The 23,070-nt window shown below is 37.7% G+C and overlaps 1 protein-coding gene across 11 annotated transcripts in view; it reads right to left on the bottom strand.

Moving 5' to 3' along the window:
• The window catches only part of ADGRG6 (adhesion G protein-coupled receptor G6), a 142,194-nt gene that overhangs the window by 7,802 nt on the left and 111,322 nt on the right, over nt 1–23,070 (bottom strand). For all 11 annotated transcript variants that reach the window (XM_063666662.1, XM_063666666.1, XM_054492668.2 and 8 more), the window contains 6 exons: nt 21,947–22,074; nt 20,981–21,249; nt 19,675–19,771; nt 16,934–17,217; nt 2,263–2,364; nt 1,424–1,576 (listed from right to left, as the gene is read on the bottom strand). In XM_063666662.1, coding sequence (XP_063522732.1) covers nt 1,424–1,576; nt 2,263–2,364; nt 16,934–17,217; nt 19,675–19,771; nt 20,981–21,249; nt 21,947–22,074 — 1,033 coding nt within the window. The remainder of the gene's footprint in view (nt 1–1,423; nt 1,577–2,262; nt 2,365–16,933; nt 17,218–19,674; nt 19,772–20,980; nt 21,250–21,946; nt 22,075–23,070) is intronic.

Below are 23,070 nucleotides of genomic sequence, written 5' to 3'. Positions count from 1 at the left end.
CTTTAATTTTATGCAAAATTATGAAGATGATTCAAAGTCTGTACCTCTTTTTCTGGAAGAGAATCAACAGCCTTCATTCAATTCCCCCCAAAATGTCCTAGACTTCAAGAAGCTTTAAGAACTGCTGTTCTAAGTTGCTCCAAGTTCTTGGATTTTTAATTAATTTTGGAATTAAAGAACTCTCTAAACACTCAAAACTTTTTCCATAGCACTATCATGAATCCCAGGCAGTGGCCACTCCAGTGGCAAGACATAGAAGACAGTGCAAACAGGAAACATGTATAAGGATTCAAATGTACGCCAGGGTTATCTGTAATTCAAGTATTTACAATATGAATAATTACAGACACATCACACACCTTACTCCCTATTTGCAAAAAGCCAAGTATTAATCTTCTTTGTGCCATTCACCTCTGCTCATGTTTAATAGCTAAACAAATTAAAAATTAAAAAGTTATTTCCATTATCCTTTTAGAATTATCTTTAATTAGGAAAGTGCTCTGTTTTAAATGTTGACAGCTGTCTGCCAGGGGTTTAATTTAAAAGTAGCATTCTATTATTTCCCTTTGAAAATATGAAAAGGTTACACATTTTCACATCATTCACTATCAACTGCTGCAAAATATTACTATTTTTTTGACATGGTGTCTTGCTATGTTGCCCAGGCTGTGGTACAGTTGCTCAATCATTTCTCACTGCAGCCTGAACTCCAGGGCACAAGCAATCCCGCCATCTCAGCCTCCAGAGAAGCTGGGACTCCAGGCATGTGTCACAGCACCTGGCTTAAAATATTCTTTATTTCCATGGTGTCGTCAGGATTTTTCACATACATGTTCAGTGTCAGAATGTGCAGCAATTGTAAATATCGTGAAAAAACAGGATATTATGAAAGACAGTGTTTCTTATAGCCCTGTATCACTTTCTAAATATTATGTTCTTTCATATGTAATCAGTGATTTAAAGGGCAGTCATCAATAACATTTGCAATGGTTAAGGAATTAAGTCTTAAATAAAATGTACATCCTAGATATTGTTTCTTCCTGTTCCCAAGACAACTTGTCCAGTAATTATCATACTATGCTGAAATAATCTGTAATTCAATTTTTAATTTTAAAAATATATAACTTTTTAAACAAAATACCATAATTGTTAAAGACAACTAAGTTTTTGAATCAAATAATGAAGTTACAATAATATACAGAGTGAATTATTATGGTTATATAGCTAGAGTTTGGGTTACAAAATTTTTAAAAGGACAAAATATTCATAAAGATGTTGGATAACGTCTTCAAACGGATTTTTATTTTCATAAATCTAAAAGATGCACCCTCTTAGGCACTGTGATTTATCAATCTTCATGATATGCCAATTTTTGCAATGAAAATGTGATGAGAACTAAACTTGAGGACATCTTTAGACTCACCTGTGTGGCTATTCCTTTTGAAATAGGTGGTAGAGCTGGATTTAGATTTGGACGTAAGATAGGTTGAGTTGGAACCAATGGAGCTTGAAGACAAAGATTTTCCTAGATTATCAGAACTTTTCTTGATGATATTGGTAGCTGTCTTACTCCAATCTGAAAAAAAAAAAATGACATCACCCTATCAATCTGCTCTACAGGGAATATGAACTGCTCTGAAAAAATCATCACTGCATTATTTATCAGGAGCATCTGATTTTCTGATATGCCGGCAATGGCTCAGAGAAGAGACTGACATGTAAACAATAAGAGGATATTGATAATTTCTTACTTTGACCTTGTATATGTACTATTTAAAATCTCACTTTCAATATCCCAAGGATGAGAAGTAACCACTGATGGTAAAAGAAAAACAAAGAAAGATAAAGAAAAGAAAAAAGACAAAGTAGGTTTTTTTCAGTTTTTTTTTTGTTTTTTGTTTTTTAATACTGAGAAAAATCTCTTTGCTTAATAATGTAATTGGGGATCTGGAAAATGTGGAAAGGTGAGTCTGGTATAGTGGAACCTCTGGGTATATGGGTTGTTAAATTAGACATCAAACCTCGGGCAACTCATTTAACTTGTATGGAATTCATGCTTCTCCTTTGCAGGATAGAAGGGTTGGGCTCAAAGTTCTCTGATCTCTTCCAGCCCTGATATTATACGATTCCAACTAGGCATCTTCACATGCTCCACTTCAATAGCTTGCTACCACTGGGACTGGGTTGCTCTGACAATGAAAGACTGAATGACAAACTTTCCCATCTACTTGTAGATGTAAAATTTAATCAACAACTCTTTACCTGAGTTATCTGCTAACCGAAATCTACCACAGCAGAGATGCCGCCGCCACTGTTTCTGAACATTCTCCTTCATAGCACAGTGGAAGATGAATATAAATAAGCCTGTGACAAAAGAAAATATAAATATTTAAGCCAACTGACACATCTTTAAAGAGAAATCTTATAAAATACATGGATTCATTTTAATTTTAAATTTTTTACATCAAAGTCACTAAGAAAGAAAGATCTTAAGGAAATGAATCTTGCAGTATGTAGCAGACACTTTAATCCTTTAGAAGAGAACACAAAGGCTCTGATAAAACTAGAATAACCACAGGGATCTGATTCTGTCTTTGCCTGTTCTGTTCAGCATTCATTATGACAACCTAAAAGCCAAGCTGAAATAAGCAACATTCAATTCTAGAAGTATTTAGTATTTCCCACATATTTGTCCTAAAATTACGTTAAAACTTTCCATACATATTTTAACAAAAGAGAAAATGGAAAACACACATAAGCTCATCATCTGTTTCAATCTGTGTATTCTGAGCTATTTTACATATGTATATTATAGTTATATTCATAGTATATTAGCTTGGGCCATAGAAAAGTGGTCTTTTTGCAGGTGAAACATGGCACCAAATCAGCAAAATCATGTGGCTCCACCTGGCCTACTTTAGCTTTTCAAGATTTTAACACAGAAATATTTCCATAATGAGAAATAGTCTTCATATTTATAGTCACTCCTTGTGCTTATCAAAATCTGTGTCATTTGTATCTTAGAAGCCAATCCCTTTTAACTTTTCAGGGCATTTGCCTCTGCATTTTAACCCTCTCCTTGAGGCGTCATCAATCTTTCTCTTGATTCCTCTATACTTCGTTATGGCCATTAACTTACAAGCATACTGTTAAAACACTTTTTTTAAGAACAAACAATAAATTCCTCCCTTAACCTCCAATTTTCTTCCAGCTTCAATCTCTTTATTCCTTTTCCCAATAAAACTTCTTGAAACGGTTAACTTTTGCTGCCTCCACTTTTTCTGACACCTTATCTTCTCCACCCAGTCCAAACAGATTGCTATCCACATCCATGACCCTACTATGACCACTCTTGTAAGAATGATGGCAACTCCAATATTGCTAAGTTTCCCATGACCACTTTACTAGACCTCTCGGCAGCACTCAACACAATCAAACAGCCCTTCATTCTCAAGGTCATTTTCTCCCAGTTTTCTTCCTAATTTGCTGGGGATTCCTTCTTGGTCTCTTTAGTAGATTCTTTTGCTTTACTCTAAAAAGGTTTACATGTCCATGACTTGGTCCCGGGTTTCCATCTCTTCTATGGTTACATTGCCACTTTGGGTACTAACACTTCTAAAATATAAGCACCACACACTGATTTTTATACTTGGTTCTTCCCCTTTCTTTCCCCTACCCCCCACCAGGACTCCAACACATATTGCTCATAGGACATCTTCATTGGGCTGTATCTCCCCTTGGCAGCATCTCACATCCCAGATGTTCTGAACAGAAGTCCTTGCAATCATGACCCTCAAACACACACACATCCCTTTAATTCTCAATGTGTCCAGCTCATTCCAGCCCAATACCATGCTGAACGCTCTTCTCCCAGATCTTTCCATAACACGTTCCTACCTGTCATTCTGGTCTCAGACCAACTGTTAACTCCTCAGAGAGGCCCTCAGCAACCGTTATTTTTTTTTAATTTTAACCTTTAGTCACTCCCTTTCACATATCTTTTTTTCACAGCATTCCTCAGTATCTGACATTCTTGTATTCCTCATTTATTCATTTATTCCTTTGCTTGATTGTCTCTTACTAGCAGATAATAAGCTCCAAGAGAACAGGGATATTTGTGTATTCAATGCTGTGCTGGCTGTTTCAAGAATGATGCAGGAACTTGACGAATGTTTATTGATGGAACGAATGGTAATCAAGATCAATCAATCACGTAGTCTACATGAGTTAATTGAATGCTTACATGTATACTCTAATGTGTTAAATGTGTTTGGAGACACGGAGGTTAAAAACAGGAGTGAGCGGTCAAATTAAGAGGTAATAGGAATGAAAAGAAAACACATTTAAGGAAAAAGTTTCTGAAAAGCATGCAAATAAGTTGCTGAGGTTGTGTCCCAGTAAAATATTAAGCAGTATATCTACATAAGTGAGGGCTTTTTAGGGGGTCTGGGGCTTGAACTGAACCTTAAGTTCAGTAGGGAAGTGAGGGAAGTTTCCAGGAAGGGTAATTGATTCAGTGACAATTTATTAAGCACTGCTAAGCAGGAGGCACTGTGTTTTAGGAGTTGGAGATTCAACGGTGAACAAGGTAGGCAATCCTTGTATTCATGGAACAAAGGGTCTAGTATGGAATGGCATAAATGTAAAACTTATGACAGTCCTTTTAAGGGATCATTAAAACTTATATGTTCCTTTTGAATATGGAGTATTCATCAAGAAAACTACATTGCAGCTTGTACAATGGAAAAAGTGGGAAAAAGTCTTAACAGTACTCTCTTTAGACTACTGTTTGCATAAATTTGCAAAATAAGTCTAAGGTTATGCTTACATGTTTTATTTTTTAATACGAAGATTCAAAGCGGCCCTTAGTTTTCAGAATAAATTACATTATTAGCAAATGTTATTATAGAAAAGGAGCTTAATTTCTACATGATGGGTCCTGATCACAGTAAAATGACTAGGCTGATTCTCCTCTAGGTTTAGTTTGTTGTTTGGTGATTAGCAACTGAGCACAAGCCCTGATACTTAATAGGTGCTGTCTATAAATTCCTATTTAAATTACTGAAGAATTATTACATATTTTGACTTGCAGAAAAATGTCACTATGAGAGTACTGACTATATTTGGTCATTGATTTTAAGTAGATGACCAGCCCATAAAAAAATTCTTCGGGGCTGGACGCGGTGGCTCACACCTGCAATCCCAGCACTTTGGGAGACTGAGGCAGGTGGATCATGAGGTCAGGAGCTGACCAGCCTGGCCAACATAGTGAAACCCTGTCTCTACTAAAAACACAAAAAATTAGCTGGGTGTGGTGGTTGGCACCTGTAATCCCAGCTACTCAGCAGGCTGCGGCAGGAGAATTGCTTGTACTCAGGAGGTGGAGGTTGCAGTGAGCCGAGATCGCACCATTCCACTCCAGCCTGGGTGACAGTGTGAGACTCCATCTCAAAAGAGAAAAAAAAATTTCTGGGAAATTTAAATATGTTGATCTCTGAGACGTATGAATAAGGCATGCAATGACTTAAGTAATAGTGCATTGTATTATTACTATTATGTCATTTGATATTAATATATGGTTATATATTTATATAAATAAAATATGATTTTATTATATAATTTATTACTAATACTTTATTGGTAATGAAGTAATTTGTAAAGGAAATAAATCCTAATGATCTATTTCTTTGAAATGTTATATCAGATAGGGTAGAGAAGTTTTTTTTTTTTTTTTAAGAGACAGATTCTTGCTCTGTTTCCCAGGCTGGATGGAGTACAGTGGTGCAACTGTAGCTCACTGCAGCCTTGAACTCCTGGGCTCAAGCAATCCTCCTGCCTCAGCTTCTTATGTTTCTAGGACAATAGGCATGTGCCACCACATCTAACTAATGTTTTGTAGAAATGGGGGTCTCACTATGTTGCCCAAGCTGGTCTAGAACTCCTGGCCTCAAACGATTCTCCTGCCTCAGCCTCCCAAAGCACTGGGATTACAGGCATGAGCCATCGTGACTGGCTGGGAAGTTCTAATTTAACAAAAGAAAAGCACTAATAAATATCAATCAATTTCAATTATTTAGAAAGCAAACAAGCACCTCGTGAAGGTCCCTGTGCCCCAGGTTGGGGAGGAAGAGTTGGAGAGGGCACTGGCTGCACACTGTCCTGGCCTGTGCCAGGGCATTACAAATCTCAGAGTAAGGAAAGATTTTCTTCTATATTCAGAATCCCTCAGCGCAGGCTTTGCAGGCTGATCCTCCTTCCCAGGAAGTACAGAAGAGATATCATTCGGTTAGGATTTCATCCTCACACTCTATAATGACTAAATCTCATTGCTTTTCAAAGCCTTTCCATACCTACCACATTCCCTAATCAGGTTGCCAATAGTCAATCCTTTCAATAAGCAAATACACTTTGTACCACCAGCACTTCGAATAAGCAAAAGTGTATAAATAATTTTAATTGGTCACTAGATTCTTTTAAGTTTTGTAGACAGGGTGGCAGTTACAGAGTAGAGTGGACTGAAGGAAGCCTGAGGTAAGGTAAATAGAGGCTACAGATGATGGAGGCTGCAGCTCTAGAGAAGGAAGTCCACTTTGTCTCAGCTTACTCTATTTTCCTTTAACGGGGTCAGAATTTCCAGAATTTGTTCTTGGAGGTATTTTTGTCACCCAGCTAGAAATACAGGTAACTGTGTATTCTTAAACAATTGTTTAACAGAGTCACATTTTAGAGCTGGAGGGGAATATAAACTTCAACGAAGGTCTTTTGTTCCTAAGCATTAATCCAGGTATTATTCATTAGAGGGCCTCACATTTAGCAAATGATTTTTAGTTCTGGGTAGAAAGAAAAATTGCTGAATGTTGCTTCCCTTAATACTCTATTATTCTTTTGTAACACTTAGTAGTTTTTCTGTATGCTATATATCCTGGAAAAAACATTCAGAGGTTGTGTCTGGTGTTTCGAGGACATCAGAAAAGAACCAGGTCACAGATTCAGTTTCTTAGCCTTGTTGGGGTAGTAAAATGTGAATTATTTTGAGAATCAAATGCTAATCACAGTCAGAGAGGATAAAGTTAAAGATAAGACTGACTTAATAAAACAATTTTTTAGATTGTATAGTGCTGCCCTATATCATAATTATATAACATTAAATGACATTGTCTATTTTTAAGTAACCATTGTGGTCTGTAAATATACAGGCACTCAATAATTTTTGGAAACACTGGAGAGGAGAAGTCATTTAAATGTTCTACCTTCCACCATGAATTGTGATGCTATGGAACAAAATTACATAATAAGTGTAACAAATTAGAATTCTTAGAAATGAATATATTTTAAATTTTAAGGTATTGTATTTATAATATATATATATGGTGAATCTTATCATCTTGAGATACATTTCTATTTTAAATAAGAATAGGAGTCTCATAATAGGTTATTTTACTATTTGTAGTAACTAGCCCTTTTCCCATGAATTTAAGTTAGTCTGGCAATAAATATTATACCAAAATTCCTCCAGGACAAAATAGCCCTTTCAGAGTTCAGTAGTGGGCAGTGTGGCAGGCATCTGGATCTGTAACAGTGCACACAAGCAATATGGAAAGAAATTCTGAACACTTCAGGAAGGAGCAGTAGAAATGAAGCCAGAGAGCCAAGGGCACCTGGAGGCTAATGTGAGAAAACATGGCTATTCCCTCTTAAACTCTGAGGTTGAGGGTTTTTTGTTTTTGTTTGTGTTTTTCCTCCATCTACTTATAGATCTCAGTGTCAGAAGCAGGACTAAAATCACAAACTTTAATAGAGTTCTATGTTGACAACCAAGAAAATCTGTTTGATTTCTCATTCCAATCTCTGCTTTCTTTTGTTTCGAGATGGAATCTGGCTATGTCACCCAGGCTGGAGTGCAGTGGTGCGATCTTGGCTCACTGCAACCTCTGCCTCGTGAGTTCAAGCAATTCTCCTGCCTCAATCTCCTGAGTAGCTGGGATTACAGGTGCATGCCACCACCCCTGGCTAATTTTTGTATTTTTAATAGAGGCGAGGCTTCACCATATTTGCCAGGCTGGTCTCAAACTCCTGAGCTCATAATCTGCTCACCTCAGCCTCCCAAAGTGCTGGGATTACATGCATGAGCCACCTCACCTGGCCTCTTTCTATCATTTTTTTCCCTTTGCTAATCTTCACACCACCTAGGAAGAAGATGCTGTTCTAGCTTTCTGGAAAGAGCATTAAGATGTGACCGGGACCAGGACAATCAGGTTTTATTCTTCATAGTACTTGAAGCTTTATTTAACATTGCCCATAAAAGGTAGAAATAAAATGGCCCAAAAGATTGAATGCAGAGTTAAAGCTTTTACATCATCCTGAAAAGCTAGTGCCAGTTTCAAGAAACCTTCATATATCATAAAAGGGAGCTCATGATAGACCTTTTTTGGTGCATTTTAGCCTGGAAAACTACCACTCTGGAGAATCCAAGCCAAAATTCCTTAGAATTAAGTTTCTTCAGCTTGATAACTGCCTTGCTTCTTTAAGAATCCATTCCATGCTAGAACAATAAGGAAAAAAACTTTCACGCTTGTTAAATGAGCAGATTCCTAATCAGCTCCCTAAACTTTCATCCCATCCTTAGTCCTGCCTTCATTTCACTTCCATCTTTCACTAACCAGAGGTATATGCTTAGCTTTAAAAAAAACTGTAATTATGAATTGAAAATGTTTTAATTCTCAGTAAAATTTGCAATTTCCTCATTTAAAATAAATAACATTTTAATTGTAATGGAGAAAGGGTGTTGCAAGTAACATACAAGTGCTGAAAGTGGGCTATGGAGGTTGTTAGGACAGAAAATTTATCAAATGCCAACTTGTCTAATACTCCTAGAGAAAGACTCTTATGGGCCAAGGCTGGCTCAGCAAATACAGTGAAGGAAGATGGTGAATAAGCAGCCAAGAAGCTTTTCAAAACTTGGAGTGAGAAACATTCTGAAAAATCTCAAGTAGTGAATTTAACTTTTGATATCTAATCCTTTCATCTACCAGAGAACACAATCAAGTAGCATGTTTGAAAAATAATAATACACCTATTTCTAAGTATTGGCATTATATTTACTGTAGACCGCATGGGGTTGTGTTTAACCTTCGTCTTGTTAGAGCTATTTAACTATTCAGGGGGAAAAAGATACACTTAGATATTTAGGCTAGAAATTTGGCTCCCACATAGAACTCATTCCTTTTGCTTGTTTGAGGCTACGATCCATGGCTTTCTGGGGGCAAATGTAAAATCAGTAGCCAAAGGATGTTCTCATATCTTTCTGGTTATCAAAAGTTAAAGAATTTCTAGAAAGAGTTTCCCTGGATACTACTATACAGTAAAATTCGAGGCAATGCATATTGTCATTTATTTGGTGCTCTAAAAATCCCTTTGAAGCATCTAGGTAGAGTGGGGGGAAACAGACAACCTTGGGTCCTCATCTCTTAGAGTTCTTCAACAACTAAAGGCCACTGACACTTTCAGCAGAATTATCATCAATAAACTGGATAAATATTCTAAGTTGACTTTTTCTTCCCTTGGATAATAAATATCCAGAAATACAATGAAAGGGAAGACTGCAGATATAGATAACTTCAGGGATGTGAGATGGCATTAGAGTGGGTAGTAATGACTGGTGTTTTAATCAGGTCATGAGTATAACATACTCTGGCAGGTTTTTTGTTTTCGTTTTTCTTTTCTTTCCCCTGAGACAAGGTCTCACTCTCTCACCCAGGCTGGAGTACAGTAACATGATTATAAATCCCTGTAACCTTGAACTTCTGGGCTCAAGCAATCGTTTTGCCTCAGCCTCCTGAGTAGCTAGGAATACAGGCACACCACTACACCTAATTTTTCTATTTTTATTTTTGTAAAGATGGGGTATCACCATGTTGCCCAGGATGGTCTTGAACTCCTGGTCTCAAGAAACCCTCCCGCCTTGGCCTCCCAAAGCACTGGTATTATAGGCGTGAGCCACTACACCTGATCAGTTCTGGAGTTTTGGTGGGAAAAATTGGTCAAGAACTAGTTATAGCAGATATTTGAGAAGAAGTGGCCACACACTCTAGGTACCACTGATTTTTGACCAAATTAGTCTAGATGACCTCTGAGCATCCTTAGTAGCCTGTGTCCAAATCTTTAAACAGCTCCTGTTTTCAGCTGTCATACAGACACAGTCAGCTGGCTATGGGGCTAGGGATCTTCAAGGGTTTATAGCTCTCTCTGGAAACTTCTTAAATCCTCCTTTCATACTACCAAGGTGCCCTTTAGAAAATTATTTCTCTGTGGCACAAAATGCCCTGCCAAAGAGTGAGTAATTTATTTCCTTGCAGCGTGTAATGTCTCAGCCAATCTGATGTTTCACTTGTGAGGGACTGAATTGGTGGGTCATCTCTTTACCTTGGCACCAATTCAATATGTGTATTATACATGTGATTATGTAACAGCTCAACTTTCAGGAGGCTCCTATCCTCAGCCTCCAGTGGCAAGAGACACTTCATTGACATTTAGCATATTTCACCTCATACTTTGACTTAATTTTCTTAGTTTACCAATACTATAATAATAATATGCATTTCTCTAAATTACTTACACTGAATAAAGGTAAGAGATTAAATTATCCTCTACTCATTTAATGTATAGTTAGTAACAGTTCTTTTTTGAATGGAAGTAGACTATTCTCTGCTGCACAGCAATTTGTATACCACAAAATTTTCTGCTTGTGTTCTTTAGAAAAAATTAAAAATTTCAATACAGTGATATGCCTGTTTTATCCTGGAAAACAGCAAATAGCAAAAGCAGATAGACATGTAATTCAACTATGTTAAGAGAAGTTACACTTATCTTTTAATTTTTGCAGGAAAAAAATCAACAAAATGTTTACTCTGTAACTTAATCAAATTAAGTAGGTGATATGGTTTGGCTCTGTGTCCCCACCCAAATCTCATCTTGAATTGTAATCCCCATCATCCCCAAATGTCAACGGAGGGAACTGATGGGAGGTGACTGGATCATGGGGATGGTTCCCCCATGCTGTTCTTGTGATAGTGAGTGAGTTCTCATGAGATTTAATGGTTTTATATGTGTTTGGCAGTTCCTCCTTCACACGCTCTCTCTTGCCTGCTGCCATGTAAGAAGTGCCTGCTCCCCATTCCACCATGCTTGTAAGTTTCCTGAGGCCTCCCCAGCCATGTGGAACTGTGAGTCAATTAAACCTCTTCCCTTTATAAATTACCCAGTCTCCAGGAAGTTCTTTATAGCAGTGTGAAAACTAATACTGTTGGTAAAATTAAAAGACCAAAGCATTATCCTGTGGATAATTAGAAAATAATAAATTTGGTTTCAGCCTTGATTCAATTCATGATGTCATTTAAGTGACATATATAAAATTTTATATATAGACTCTTCAAATTTATGTGAGTACCCATATAATTACACATGTATATGTGTTTATAAACACATACCCCTTCATACATTTCCAAAAATCCTGAAAGATTAAATGGAGTTTTTAACATGCTTGAGCCAAAGTTTTGAAGAAATAAACAAATGTGACAAGAAATCTATCAAAAGTCATTCCTTGGATGTATATGTCCTGATATGGTTTGGTTGTGTCCCCACCCAAATCTCATCTTGAATTGTAGCTCCCACAATTCTTACACACCATGGGAGGAACCCGGTAGGAGGTGATTGAATTATAGGTGCAGGTTTTTCCTGGGCTGTTCTCGTGATAGTGAATAAGTCTCACAAGACCTGATGATTTTAAAAATGGGAGTTTTTCTTTACAAGCTCTCTCTTTGCCTGCTGCCATCCACATAAGATGTCACTTGCTCCTTCTTGCCCTCCGCCCTGATTGTGAGGCTTCCCCAGTCACATGGAACTATAAGTGCAATTAAACCTCTTTCTTTTATAAATGGCCCAGTTTTGGGTATGTGTTTATCAGCAGTGTGAAAACAGACTAATACAGTAAATTGGTACCAGAAGTATGGTGCTGCTGAAAAGATTCCCAAAAATGTGGAAGCAACTTGGGAACTGGGTAACAGGCAGAGGTTGGAACAGTTTGGAGGGCTCAGAAGAAGACAGGAAAATGTGGGAAAGTTTGAAACTTCCTAGAGACTTACTTAATGGCTTTGATAAAAATGTTGATAGTGATATGAACAATAAGGTCAAGGCTGAGGTGGTCTCAGATGGAGATGAGGAACTTGTTGAGAACTGGGGCAAAGGTGACTCTTGTTGTGTTTTAGCAAAGAGTCTGGTGGCATTTTGATCCCACCCTAGAGATTTGTGGAACTTTGAACTTGAGAGAGATGATTTAGGGTATCTGGCAAAAGAAATTTCTAAGCAGCAAAACATTCAACAGATGACCTGAGTGCTGTTAAAACCATTCAGTTTCAAAAGGGAAACAGCATAAAAATTTGGAAAATTTGCAGCCTGACAATGCTATAGAAAAGATAATGCCATTTTCTGAGGTGAAATTTAAGCCAGCGGCAGAAATTTCCATGAGTAGCCAAATGTTAAACATCAAGACAATGGTGAAAATGTCTCCAAATCATGTCAGAGATCTTTGCAGTAGCCATTCCCATCACAGGCCTGGAGGCCTAGGAGGAAAAAGTGGTTTTGTGGGTCAGGCTCAGAGTCCCCATGCTGTGTACAGTCTAGGGACTTGGTGACCTGTGTCCCAGCTGATCCAGCTGCCACTAAGAGTCCAAGGTACAGCTCAGGCTGTTGCTTCAGAGGGTGGAAGCCCCAAGCCTTGGCAGCTTCCATGTGGTGTTGAGCCTGTGAGTGCACAAAAGTCAAGAATTGAGGTTTGGGAACCTCCGCCTAGATTTCAGAAGATGAAATGCTTGGATGCCCAGGCAAAAGTTTGCTGTAGGGGTGACGCCCTCATGGAGAACCTCTGCTAGGGCAGTACAGAGAGAAATGTGTGGTCCGGGCCCCACACAGAATCCCTACTGGGGTGCCATCTAGTGGAGCTGTGAGAAGAGGGCCACCATCTTCCAGATCCCAGAATGGTAGATCCACCAATAGCTTGCACTGTGTGCCTGGAAAAGTCACAGACACTCAATGTCAGCCTGTGAAAGCAGCTGTGAGGGAGGCTATACCCTGCAAAGCCACAAGGATGGAGCTGCCCAAGACCATGGGAACCCACCTCTTGCATCAGTGTGACCCAGATGTGAGATATGGAGTCGAAGGAGATGATTTTGGAACCTTAAGATTTGACTGCCCTGCTGGATTTCAGACTTGCACTGGGCCTGTAGCCCCTTTATTTTGGCCAATTTCTCCTATTGGAAAAGCAGTATTTACTCAATGCCTGTACCCCCATTGTATCTAGGAAGTAATTAACTTGCTTTTGATTTTACAGGCTCACAGGTGGAAGGGACTTGCCTTGTCTCAGATGAGACGTAGGACTGTGGACTTTGAGTTAATGCTGAAATGAGTTAAGACTTTGGGGGACTGTTGGGAAGGCATAATTGGTTTTAAAATGTGAGGACATGAGATCTGGGAGGGGCCAGGGGTGGAATAATATGGTTTGGCTGTGTTCCCACCCAAATCTCATCTTGAATTGTAACTCCCACAATTCCCACACATCATGGGAGGAACCCAGTGGAAGGTGATTGAATTATGGGGGCAAGTCTTTCCTGGGCTGTTCTCGTGATAGTAAATGAATCTCACAAGATCTAATGTGTTTAAAAATTGGAGTTTTTCTGCACAAACTCTCTCTTTGCCTACTACCATCTACATAAGATGTGATTTGCTCCTCCTTGCTTCCCGCCATGATTGTGAGGCTTCCCCAGCCACGTGGAACTGTAAGTCCAATTAAAGCTCTTTGTTTTGTAAATTGCCCAGTCTCCGGTATATGTTTATCAGCAGTGTGAAAACGAACTAATACATGCCCTGACACCACAGCAGACCCAGCTCAAACACATGCTCCCACACATCCTGCCTCCATAACATTACATGGTGACCCTGCTGACTTTAAGGTGCTCCCCTGCAAGCTAACTCTAAAAGGGACTAAAATATGTTTAGCATAGTTTTAGCTTTCAGGATGTTGCTCTGCATTCTAAAGCTTTAGCCATTGTTAAATATTATAATGATAGGCATCCATTAACTATAATATTGTATTAACAAGAAGACTTCTTACTCGAATCATTCTAGAAAAGAGTTTAATGAGCAAATCAATAATGAATATTTTGTAGCAGCATGCTTCCTAAATTTCCCTTGGTTCTGTGCACATCTATCTAGCTCTCCCATCCCCACCACAGCCTAAAATACTGGACCAACTTCTCCCCAAACACTGAGAGTCTCCTCCTACCTGCTCGCCCTACAGACACTACTGGGCAGCTCTAATCCATTCACCACATTAGGTCCAGCTTTATCTTTACAAAGTGCACATCCAATCATGTCACTCCACCTTCAAAGACTTCCTATTGTGTTTCTAAAGATTGAAATACAGAGCCTTCTGGTCGAGTCCTTGCCTCTCTGTTGTGCCTTTCTGCTTTGTCACTATCCTGCACTTTTGTTGTTCTCAGGATATATGAGTTTTCTTTTAATACCTTGAATATACATTGTAATCATCAACTACAGCAAATTTTTTGCACATGAAATGCCCACTATCTCAAATATTATTCTTCCTACTCTTACTCCCATCTTTCACCTAGTTAATTCCTATCGATCCTCCTGATTTCAGCTTAGATACTATGTTTTTTTGTAACACATTCTCAACGTCACAAGGTAATTTTTATAGAGCCATATATTTAATTAACCTGTCTCCCCTACTAGAATATAAATTCCATGAGGCAGAGGGACCACATCATGATTTTTGCTGGAATGACAAATATCAAAAAGAGAAAAAATTAGATATAATGTAGTTTGCCTCCTTACTACCTGAGTTCATTTTGCATTCACTGAATCATTTCTTTAAGCTGTCTAAATTCTACATGCTTCTTTTAACAAAGCATATACTGCTAACAACAAAGCCTCTTTTGGAAGGTTCTGAAAATGACTCAACAATAAAAACCATTAAGTAAATTTCCATAGCATCCTAAGAAGTTTTGGCACAAGCCTGGGCAGCAAGCAATTGTTGGTAGACTCATGTGCTCTGTATCACTGCCTTTTAATTTAAATTTTCTTTTTGGGAGGTGTTTTAATATAATTAAATGTGCTGAAATCTGTTCTGAATTTATATGATTTAAAATTAGTCTTAAAAGTCAGTGATTTATGAAGAACACTGAGTTGATGATGGTTTACAACATTTTTCTCTCCTGACAGGGGACCCTTGCTGGGAAAAATAAAACATCCCAATACTCATTAATGGAAACAGAGCTGAACAGACAACTGTAGCTGTTGAAGGTTACTGAAACTGCCAGGAAATTCTAAAAGCAAAACCAAGGCTGGGCTGGCAGATCAATGTGCCTTTTATGTACAATCCTGAAATATAAAACCATGGAATTTCTAATGTTAATGGATACTTTTGTCAATATTTATTTAGGCACTTTTATGTTGTATATTATAGAAGAGATTAAATAGAGGAACACTCACTTTATAAAGCTAGATCCCAATAAAGATGTATTTATATGCTACATACTCATTTTCCAATTTTTGGAATTGCACTTGAGGCTTATTAGTCTATGGACTAAAGATAATGAGCCTACATATTTCCTTTGTTATAAGACAATGAACCTGAATAAAATTTGCTGAACTAGTTAATACATATTTATGCCAGAGGCATCTCAGATTGGATTAGGCCATCCCCAAAGCCTCTTTCTCCATCTAGCAATCCATTAATTTACCAATCATTAAGCATCTACCATGTGACAATTTTTTTTTGCACTTCACAAGCTAGTGGAAGAGCATGGGAGATAAGCAGTAACCAACTCTCCCCTGCAGATAAGTACGGACTTTCTTAAAACACAACTGCAGGGAGTACCCACCTTGGCACCTCATTTGGTGAGTAATACAAATCTGCTTTCCACCCCAGCTCAGATATATTCAGCAATTTCTTCCCCAGACATCTACAACTGCAAGACCAATAGCTTCAGTTAAGCCATTTGCACTGCTCTACTCAGAAACATTCCAAGCATTCTAATTTCTTTTGGAGAGTTGGCCTCATGGTGCTTCTGCACATTAAGGAGTTTCATCAACAGTACAGGGTATATTCAAAATCTTAAAGAATGCCATTTAATGATCTAAAAAGACAATTTATATTCACTTAAGCTTAAAAGTTATATTTATTATAGAGTATACTATGGTGTGTATTATGGAATAAGATGTATGACTGCAAGCTCTTTGAAGGAAGCCTGGTATTTTTATGCAAAGCAGACCATTGACAAATGTTTGTTGAATTGTTGAACTAACTGTGAAAAGTTCAATATTTCTCATAAAAAGATAAAAGTTTCTGAACTAGAGTGTTGGTATTTATTCTGAAATCAAAGGAGCCAAAAAATCAAGGTGAACTGCTACTGTTCTTACATAGACTCTAAAAATTTTTCTGGCCATCAATGGTAAATCTACAGGGGACAGGATGTACGAAAAGCACCAATATTCAGCAAAACTGTGAAGAAGGTAACTTGTCTGTGCATCCCTTTAAACTCCCCGTTTGGTTCTCAGCTAGATACTTCCCTTGCTCCATATTCATTCATGAAATAATATGCATTTATGGAGTACCTACTATCTGCCAGGTACAGTGTTCTAGGTGCTTGGGATATATCACTGATAAAAAGGCAAAACTAACATTCTACCTCATTTATCTATTCAAGACCCTTTTAACAAGTGACCACACTGCACATGGAACTATATTCAGCACTTGAAATAGTGACACAGAAACTTAACATGGCATCTGTCCAAAAGTGAAGCTGCTTGCAAATATGACAAAATTAGAAAGCAGAAACTATTCATGTACAATTTATCTTACCTTGTAATGAATTGAAGATGGAGAAGAGGTACATGAAGGGGATATTTAAGGGTCCCCAGGCAAAGAACGCAAAACCCCATGTCATGCCCAACAGGAAGGTCAAGCTAACCACGCTGCGCAGGTTCCTTAACACTTCTTCTCTCAGGGTCCGGTTGCTTCTCTTGCCATTCCTCCCACAGATCTGCACCATTACCACAATGAACATGGCAATGTTCAGAAAAAACATGACTCCAAAATACCCAGCACAGGTCACATAAAATATGACTGGATCTTGAATCCAACAGCTTAAAAAAGAAGAAATGAGAAAGAAAAAAAAAAGACTTATTACCATGTCCTGTTTACCTAAGACTTTTCTCAGCTTAGTTTGGGCTACTGCAGATTTTCCTCTCAAATGTCTTTTGAAAGCCACTTTACTTCCTTGGACCTCAGTTTCTTCTTCAATCTCTTCACAGGTCTTTTGTTCATTTGTTTTTGGATGGCCATTGTCTTAATATCTAGGTAAGCCAATATTACAAAGAAGACAAGGTTGCTTCCTGATTTCTGAGTTGATATGAAAACACTCTTGGTTAACTCACTCCAAGCCATATCTAACCTCCTTTTCTTTTGGGTGCCTGTACACTGAGAATGGGAAATTTTAAAACTAATTTTTGGTCTCCTCTGTATTTAAGGAGTGGCTGCATGACATAGTTTTATAAAGTGATATGGAAGTAGAAGTCTGCCAAAGGATTTTTGGAAGAGCTATTACTGGTAGACTCAACTGGCAAGGCCATTATTCCTTCTTCCTGCTTCAAACGTGCAAGTGAGCTATGGAGCTGCAGCCAGCATCTTCTGTCCAATGACAGAGAGGTCAAGCCTGCTGCAGAGTTGTTGGCCCTGACATTTTTAGCCACAAAATCAATGCCAGTGATTGCCACTACCATGTTTCTTGTCATGTGCAAAGAGTAAACTCCTACTCACTTAAGTCACAACTAGTTGTGAGTTTGTTACTGTGGTAAAATAATTACTACTAATATCATTGCTGTAGATGAGGCAAGACCTTATTATAATTGAGATTAATATACAGATGCTTGTCATGCACAATTACGTAGCTTACAATGATTACAAAATATCCCAGTGAGATGGAGAAGAAGATACTTGATACTTACAATATAAAGATTGGATAGTAGATGAAAGAAATTTTAAAACTGTACTATATGCAAAGTTGTCAAATAATATAATTTGTAGATATCCTAGTGCCTAATCAACGCTATGGAAATTCTTAAGACACCTCGAAAATTGAATAAATGATTTAAAACAACTAAATTCATCTTGAAATTCTAGCACAAATGGTTATTATTCTGGGCCATATCTTCCATGTTGGAACATAACCTCCACAAAGGCAAAAGCTGTCCTGCACATCTTTGAATTCTAGAAACTAATGTGATTCTGGCATACAGTAAATTATCAATAAATGAAATTCCCTAATGGTATAGCAGTTTACTAAATGGTACTTTAAAGTTCTGTATGAGTTGATGAACATACTTCTAAAATTCTCTTATTTAGAAATTATTTATTGATTTCTACTTTTAATGAATGTTGTCATAAATGTCCCTGGAATAATATTGCTTGTCCCTAGAGCTAACGTTTCTTTTACACATAGAAGTTCTTCTAAAATTCTGGAATTCCTGACCTAGCCCCATTATTTTTCCCTAGTTCTTATGGGGTCTTTTGAGTGCCACTTTACAAATATAAGAGAAAGGAAGACTGTGAAGAAATGGGACAGAGATTGGATAAGTGATTGGATGTAAGTGGGTTTTTTTTTTTTTTTTTTTTTTTAGATGGAGTCTTACTCTGTTGCCCAGGCTGGAGTGCATGGCGCAATCTTGGCTCACTGCAACTTCCGCCTCCCAGATTCAAATGATTCTCCTGCCTCAGCTTCCCGAGTAGTAGCTGGGATTATAGGTGTGCACCACCATGCCCAGCTAATTTTTGTATTTTTAATAGAGATGAGGTTTTGACATGTTGGCCAGGCTGATCTCAAACTTCTGACCTCAGGTGATCTACCCAGCTCGGCCTCCTAAAGTGCTGGGATTATAGGTGTAAGCCACTGCACCGAGCCGATGTAAATGTTATCCATCCATGAGATATGCATAGATATGTGGCATCATGGGTCCCATTTCAGAAATAGGCTCTTTATTCATTCAGTTATTTTTTCAATCAACACATATTTATTGAGTACCCATGGTGGATTAATAAAATAGGAGATCAGTAACTGCCCAAACTGAACAATACAAAACCCTTAATCTCAATGATTTCACAATCTGAAGAGAACTTTCGAAATTGTTTAAGAACTTGCTGATTTCTCCATTCTCTAAATTTCTACATAACACTCCCATTGGCAATGAATCATTCACTCTCTGTCTGATACTGCTATTTAACTCTCTTGAAGATGTGGGTGGGTTTGAGGAGGTGAGAGTGTTATGAAATCTTCTGAAATAGAATGGGTCTTCTGAGGCTAAAAAACTGTCTTAGGCATTTTCTCAATTCCTCCATATGACAGAGTACAATGTTAATATGAAAAAGTGTCTCAAACATTTCAGGGCATTCAACTGAATTAATCTGTGGTGTAGCAGAGACTTTGGCAGTCATGCGAATAAACATCAACCTTTTAAAATGAAAGCCTTGTTATTGACATGGAAATTAATGCTAAACTTCAGGAAACAAAGGATACCTACTCATCACAAAAAGTTTTTATTACTTACAATTCATCACCTTTTTCTTTCCCATAACTTTCTTTTCCATAGACTTCATTGTTGTTTCTGCTCGCTAGAACAACTGACACCACTAAGGCAGGCAAACCTGTTACAAAAACACCATGACACAAACTCTTTTGAAGCATCTGAAACTGCTTCATAAGACTGCTAATGAAATGTAAAGAAAAGAAATGAAAAGAAGAGAAATGCAAGCAAGCCAACATTCCATATCCCAGATTCAAACTTCTTAGAAATGGCAACTTGGTTAATAACAAAATCCCCTCCTTGGGGTTCAATGTCCAACTCTAACTGGCAACAATCCAAACCTACTCTTAAATGACAGATATTTAAATAAAATTCTGTTTGCTTAGTGGGACTCACTGGAAAACTAAACCTGATTTGTATCAAATCTAGCACTAGTGAATATGGTTTCATTAATTAAGCCTTGTTAGACTGGCAGAGTTTAGGCAGACAAGGTCATTACAGCCTATTTTGCCTCCTTCTATATAAAGAAAACTCTTTAGAAAAAGTGGAGGAAAAGCAAGGGGGCTATAAAGTCTTTGTAGCCTTCTCTCTCCAGAGATTATGAATAAAGTATTTCCATGTATATTTCAGTGGGGAAATGCTATGGCAGGCATCCCAGGTCTCTGAAGAGTGTGCTTATTGCCTCCTGAGGTGGTTTTGAAGGTCTTGAAAATATCTCTCACTTATATTTCCATCTGAAACAGATCTGTGAGAAAGCTCTAAAATGCCTGGCTCAATACGAAGCCTGCAAAAACAAGGGAGCACAATAGAAGATCTCAAACAGGTTAACATAACCACCTATGTCTGACTGAGGACTCATGTTATTACAAAAAGTTCAAGGCAATAATCCTATAAGTATTCTGGTTGCACACGCAAAAATAACATTCTTTCTCTGGTTTCCAAGACATAGGCATGTGTCTGGGGATGAGTGTAACTAGCCGTCTGAGCTGGCCTTTGTATTTTAAAGCATCATGGAAAAGACACCACTGTCTGCCAGCTGCTTCTTCAGACTTGGGTGGGCTGGCTCTCGGCTCAGGAAATAAGTTTGTGGTGACTCAGGGAGTGAGGGCTTTTCCTTTACTCGTGTATATAGTGAGTGCTGTTGATGAGTTTTAAAAAATAAAGTTGTGAAGATGTCCCTTCCTTAGGCTATGTATATCTAATCCATGCCATTCACAATTTTGAGGTTCCTCTTAATGGTACTATTTTTTTTAAATACGATTTCTTCCTATGAGAATCTGGCAATTTTCATGAGGGAAAAACAAAACCAAAAAAATTTTAAGAGCCTTACCCCAGCCAATGATGCAGAATTTTAGAATGTATCGGCGAATGTAAGTGTTAAATACTTTAACTAGAGCAATGTACATGTGAATCGCTTCTAGCCCCATCCAGGTAAAGGTTGCCAGAAGGAAGAAATGCAACAGGACTGCAACAGCAATGCAAAGTCCATCCACATTGAAGGAGGTGATCCAGCCATCTAGGAGGAAGAGGAGATTCAGGAACAGCAGGGCTGTGCTCAGGTTCATCAAGATTTTGGAGGGATAATCCCTTCGCAATTTCCTAAAAAATGAAAAAAGGAATCTATGAGAGAACTAATACTGTATATCAATCTTTTAAGCACAGGCCTGTATAAATTCATATCTTATACAACCCTGCAATAAGATAAGTAGCACCACCTTTCTGATGTGGTTCTGCTAAAAGGAGGGGCTAAAGATATTTATGAGTATTTGGCAAGTTATAAAGACTTTAAAAATATTAGTTTACTTCAAAATTATTTCCAATTGTTTATACAATTCCCAGTTGGGCTTCAACAGAATTTTTTTTTAACCCAGGAAAAATTCTAGAGTTGTAAGAATGACATTTTTCTTAAAAAATAATTTCCCTAAATTATTTGAACCTTTTTGATTTTTAATGAGTTAAGGATCTTAAAAAAATTGTTTCAGGACTAATTTTATAAGATTATAAAACAAATGTTTTCATGTTTTACAATACAGAAAGCACCTTATATAATTTTTACTTCCTTAAATGTTAATCATTTCTAACAGATTTGAATGCATTTTACAAACAGACATACAGCAATTATAAATTAAAATTCTATAGCTGGAAAATTCATGTTACATAATATATTTTATGAGAAACATGAACATTAACGTTGAACTACCCTACAGTGTATAAATGTTTTTCAAAGCCGAGGCAATTTTCTTATTCACATTTGGAACAGTTAGCAATGGGTTTGGCAGATTAAAAATATACTTACTCAAAAGCAACATATGTCAGGAGAGTTGCTGCTGAAAAAATAGCAGATATTCCACACCCAATATAGCTGATGAAAGTGAGGACTTTAGTGTTTCTTGCATCTAACTGTGAGGCACTTCTTGGAAGGTCCTACATAAAACATGGGAAGCAGCTGTAAGAATCTCTCTTCTCATGAGAATGGTTCTCTGTTTCACTAGAAAGTTCAGTGTTAACATTATAGCAGCTTACTCTCAGGGGCTAAAACCAACAGTGTAAATCAATATTAAAATTTCCATTTATTGTATTATTTTCGATCAATAAATAAAAGAAAAAAATGCAGCATTACTTCTGGAAGTCGTTACACATTGTTTTTCATCATTACCTTCTTTCCCAAGCTTTCTGCACACCGGTATAACCTGAAGATCAAAACCACCAGGACCCTCAACAGAAATTGGAGAGGAGACGGTTGCCTTGCATAATAAACCATCAGGCCCATTCCTAACAGTTGCAGGGCTGGGGGCACCAGTTCAAATGGAGACCAGAGTAATCTATATGGCCAAACCCTCAAGCCTTTAGATTCCTTGCCAGGTAGCAAGGAGCTCAGCCAGAGGCTGGTGCTGGTGCTGTGACTGCCAGGCTCTAAGGGTGGTACGGAGGCTCCTAATCCTGGTCATTTCAATGCTTGGTATGTATGAGGTCGGACAGTCTTTATTTTCATAATTGAGATGCCAGTAAGACTTTTGGGGGTCATAGACTTTTTTATTCCTATAATACTGAAAGGATACAATTTAAATTATTTGGGGCTGTTGTGGAGTGGAAAGAAGTAAATACTTTCCAGTGTATTAATATAAAGTATTAATTTCAATGTGCTAAGGGAGACTTACAAAGTCTGGACTTGGTAGAAAAATCTTTCTTTTCTGCCTTAAATGGGGGATTGGGATAGGAATAAATCTTGAGGTAAGACCAATCACTCAATCCTGGTTGGAGGAGAAAGGTACCTCCCTTATGTAGATGTTCAAAAATGGAGTGTTCTTAGAGAAGGGACGTATTGAATATCTAGTGTAAACTTTTAGGTTTTAAATTATGGAGAAAATGCTTATGATTTTTCCTTCTATATGTAAATTGTCTTTAATTGTCACCAAAATG

The sequence above is a fragment of the Pongo pygmaeus genome, chromosome 5 (genome assembly GCF_028885625.2).
Source record: "Pongo pygmaeus isolate AG05252 chromosome 5, NHGRI_mPonPyg2-v2.0_pri, whole genome shotgun sequence".
Lineage (NCBI taxonomy): Eukaryota > Metazoa > Chordata > Mammalia > Primates > Hominidae > Pongo > Pongo pygmaeus.
Note: the sequence above shows the minus strand (reverse complement) of the source record. Positions and strands in the feature narration are given on the sequence as shown.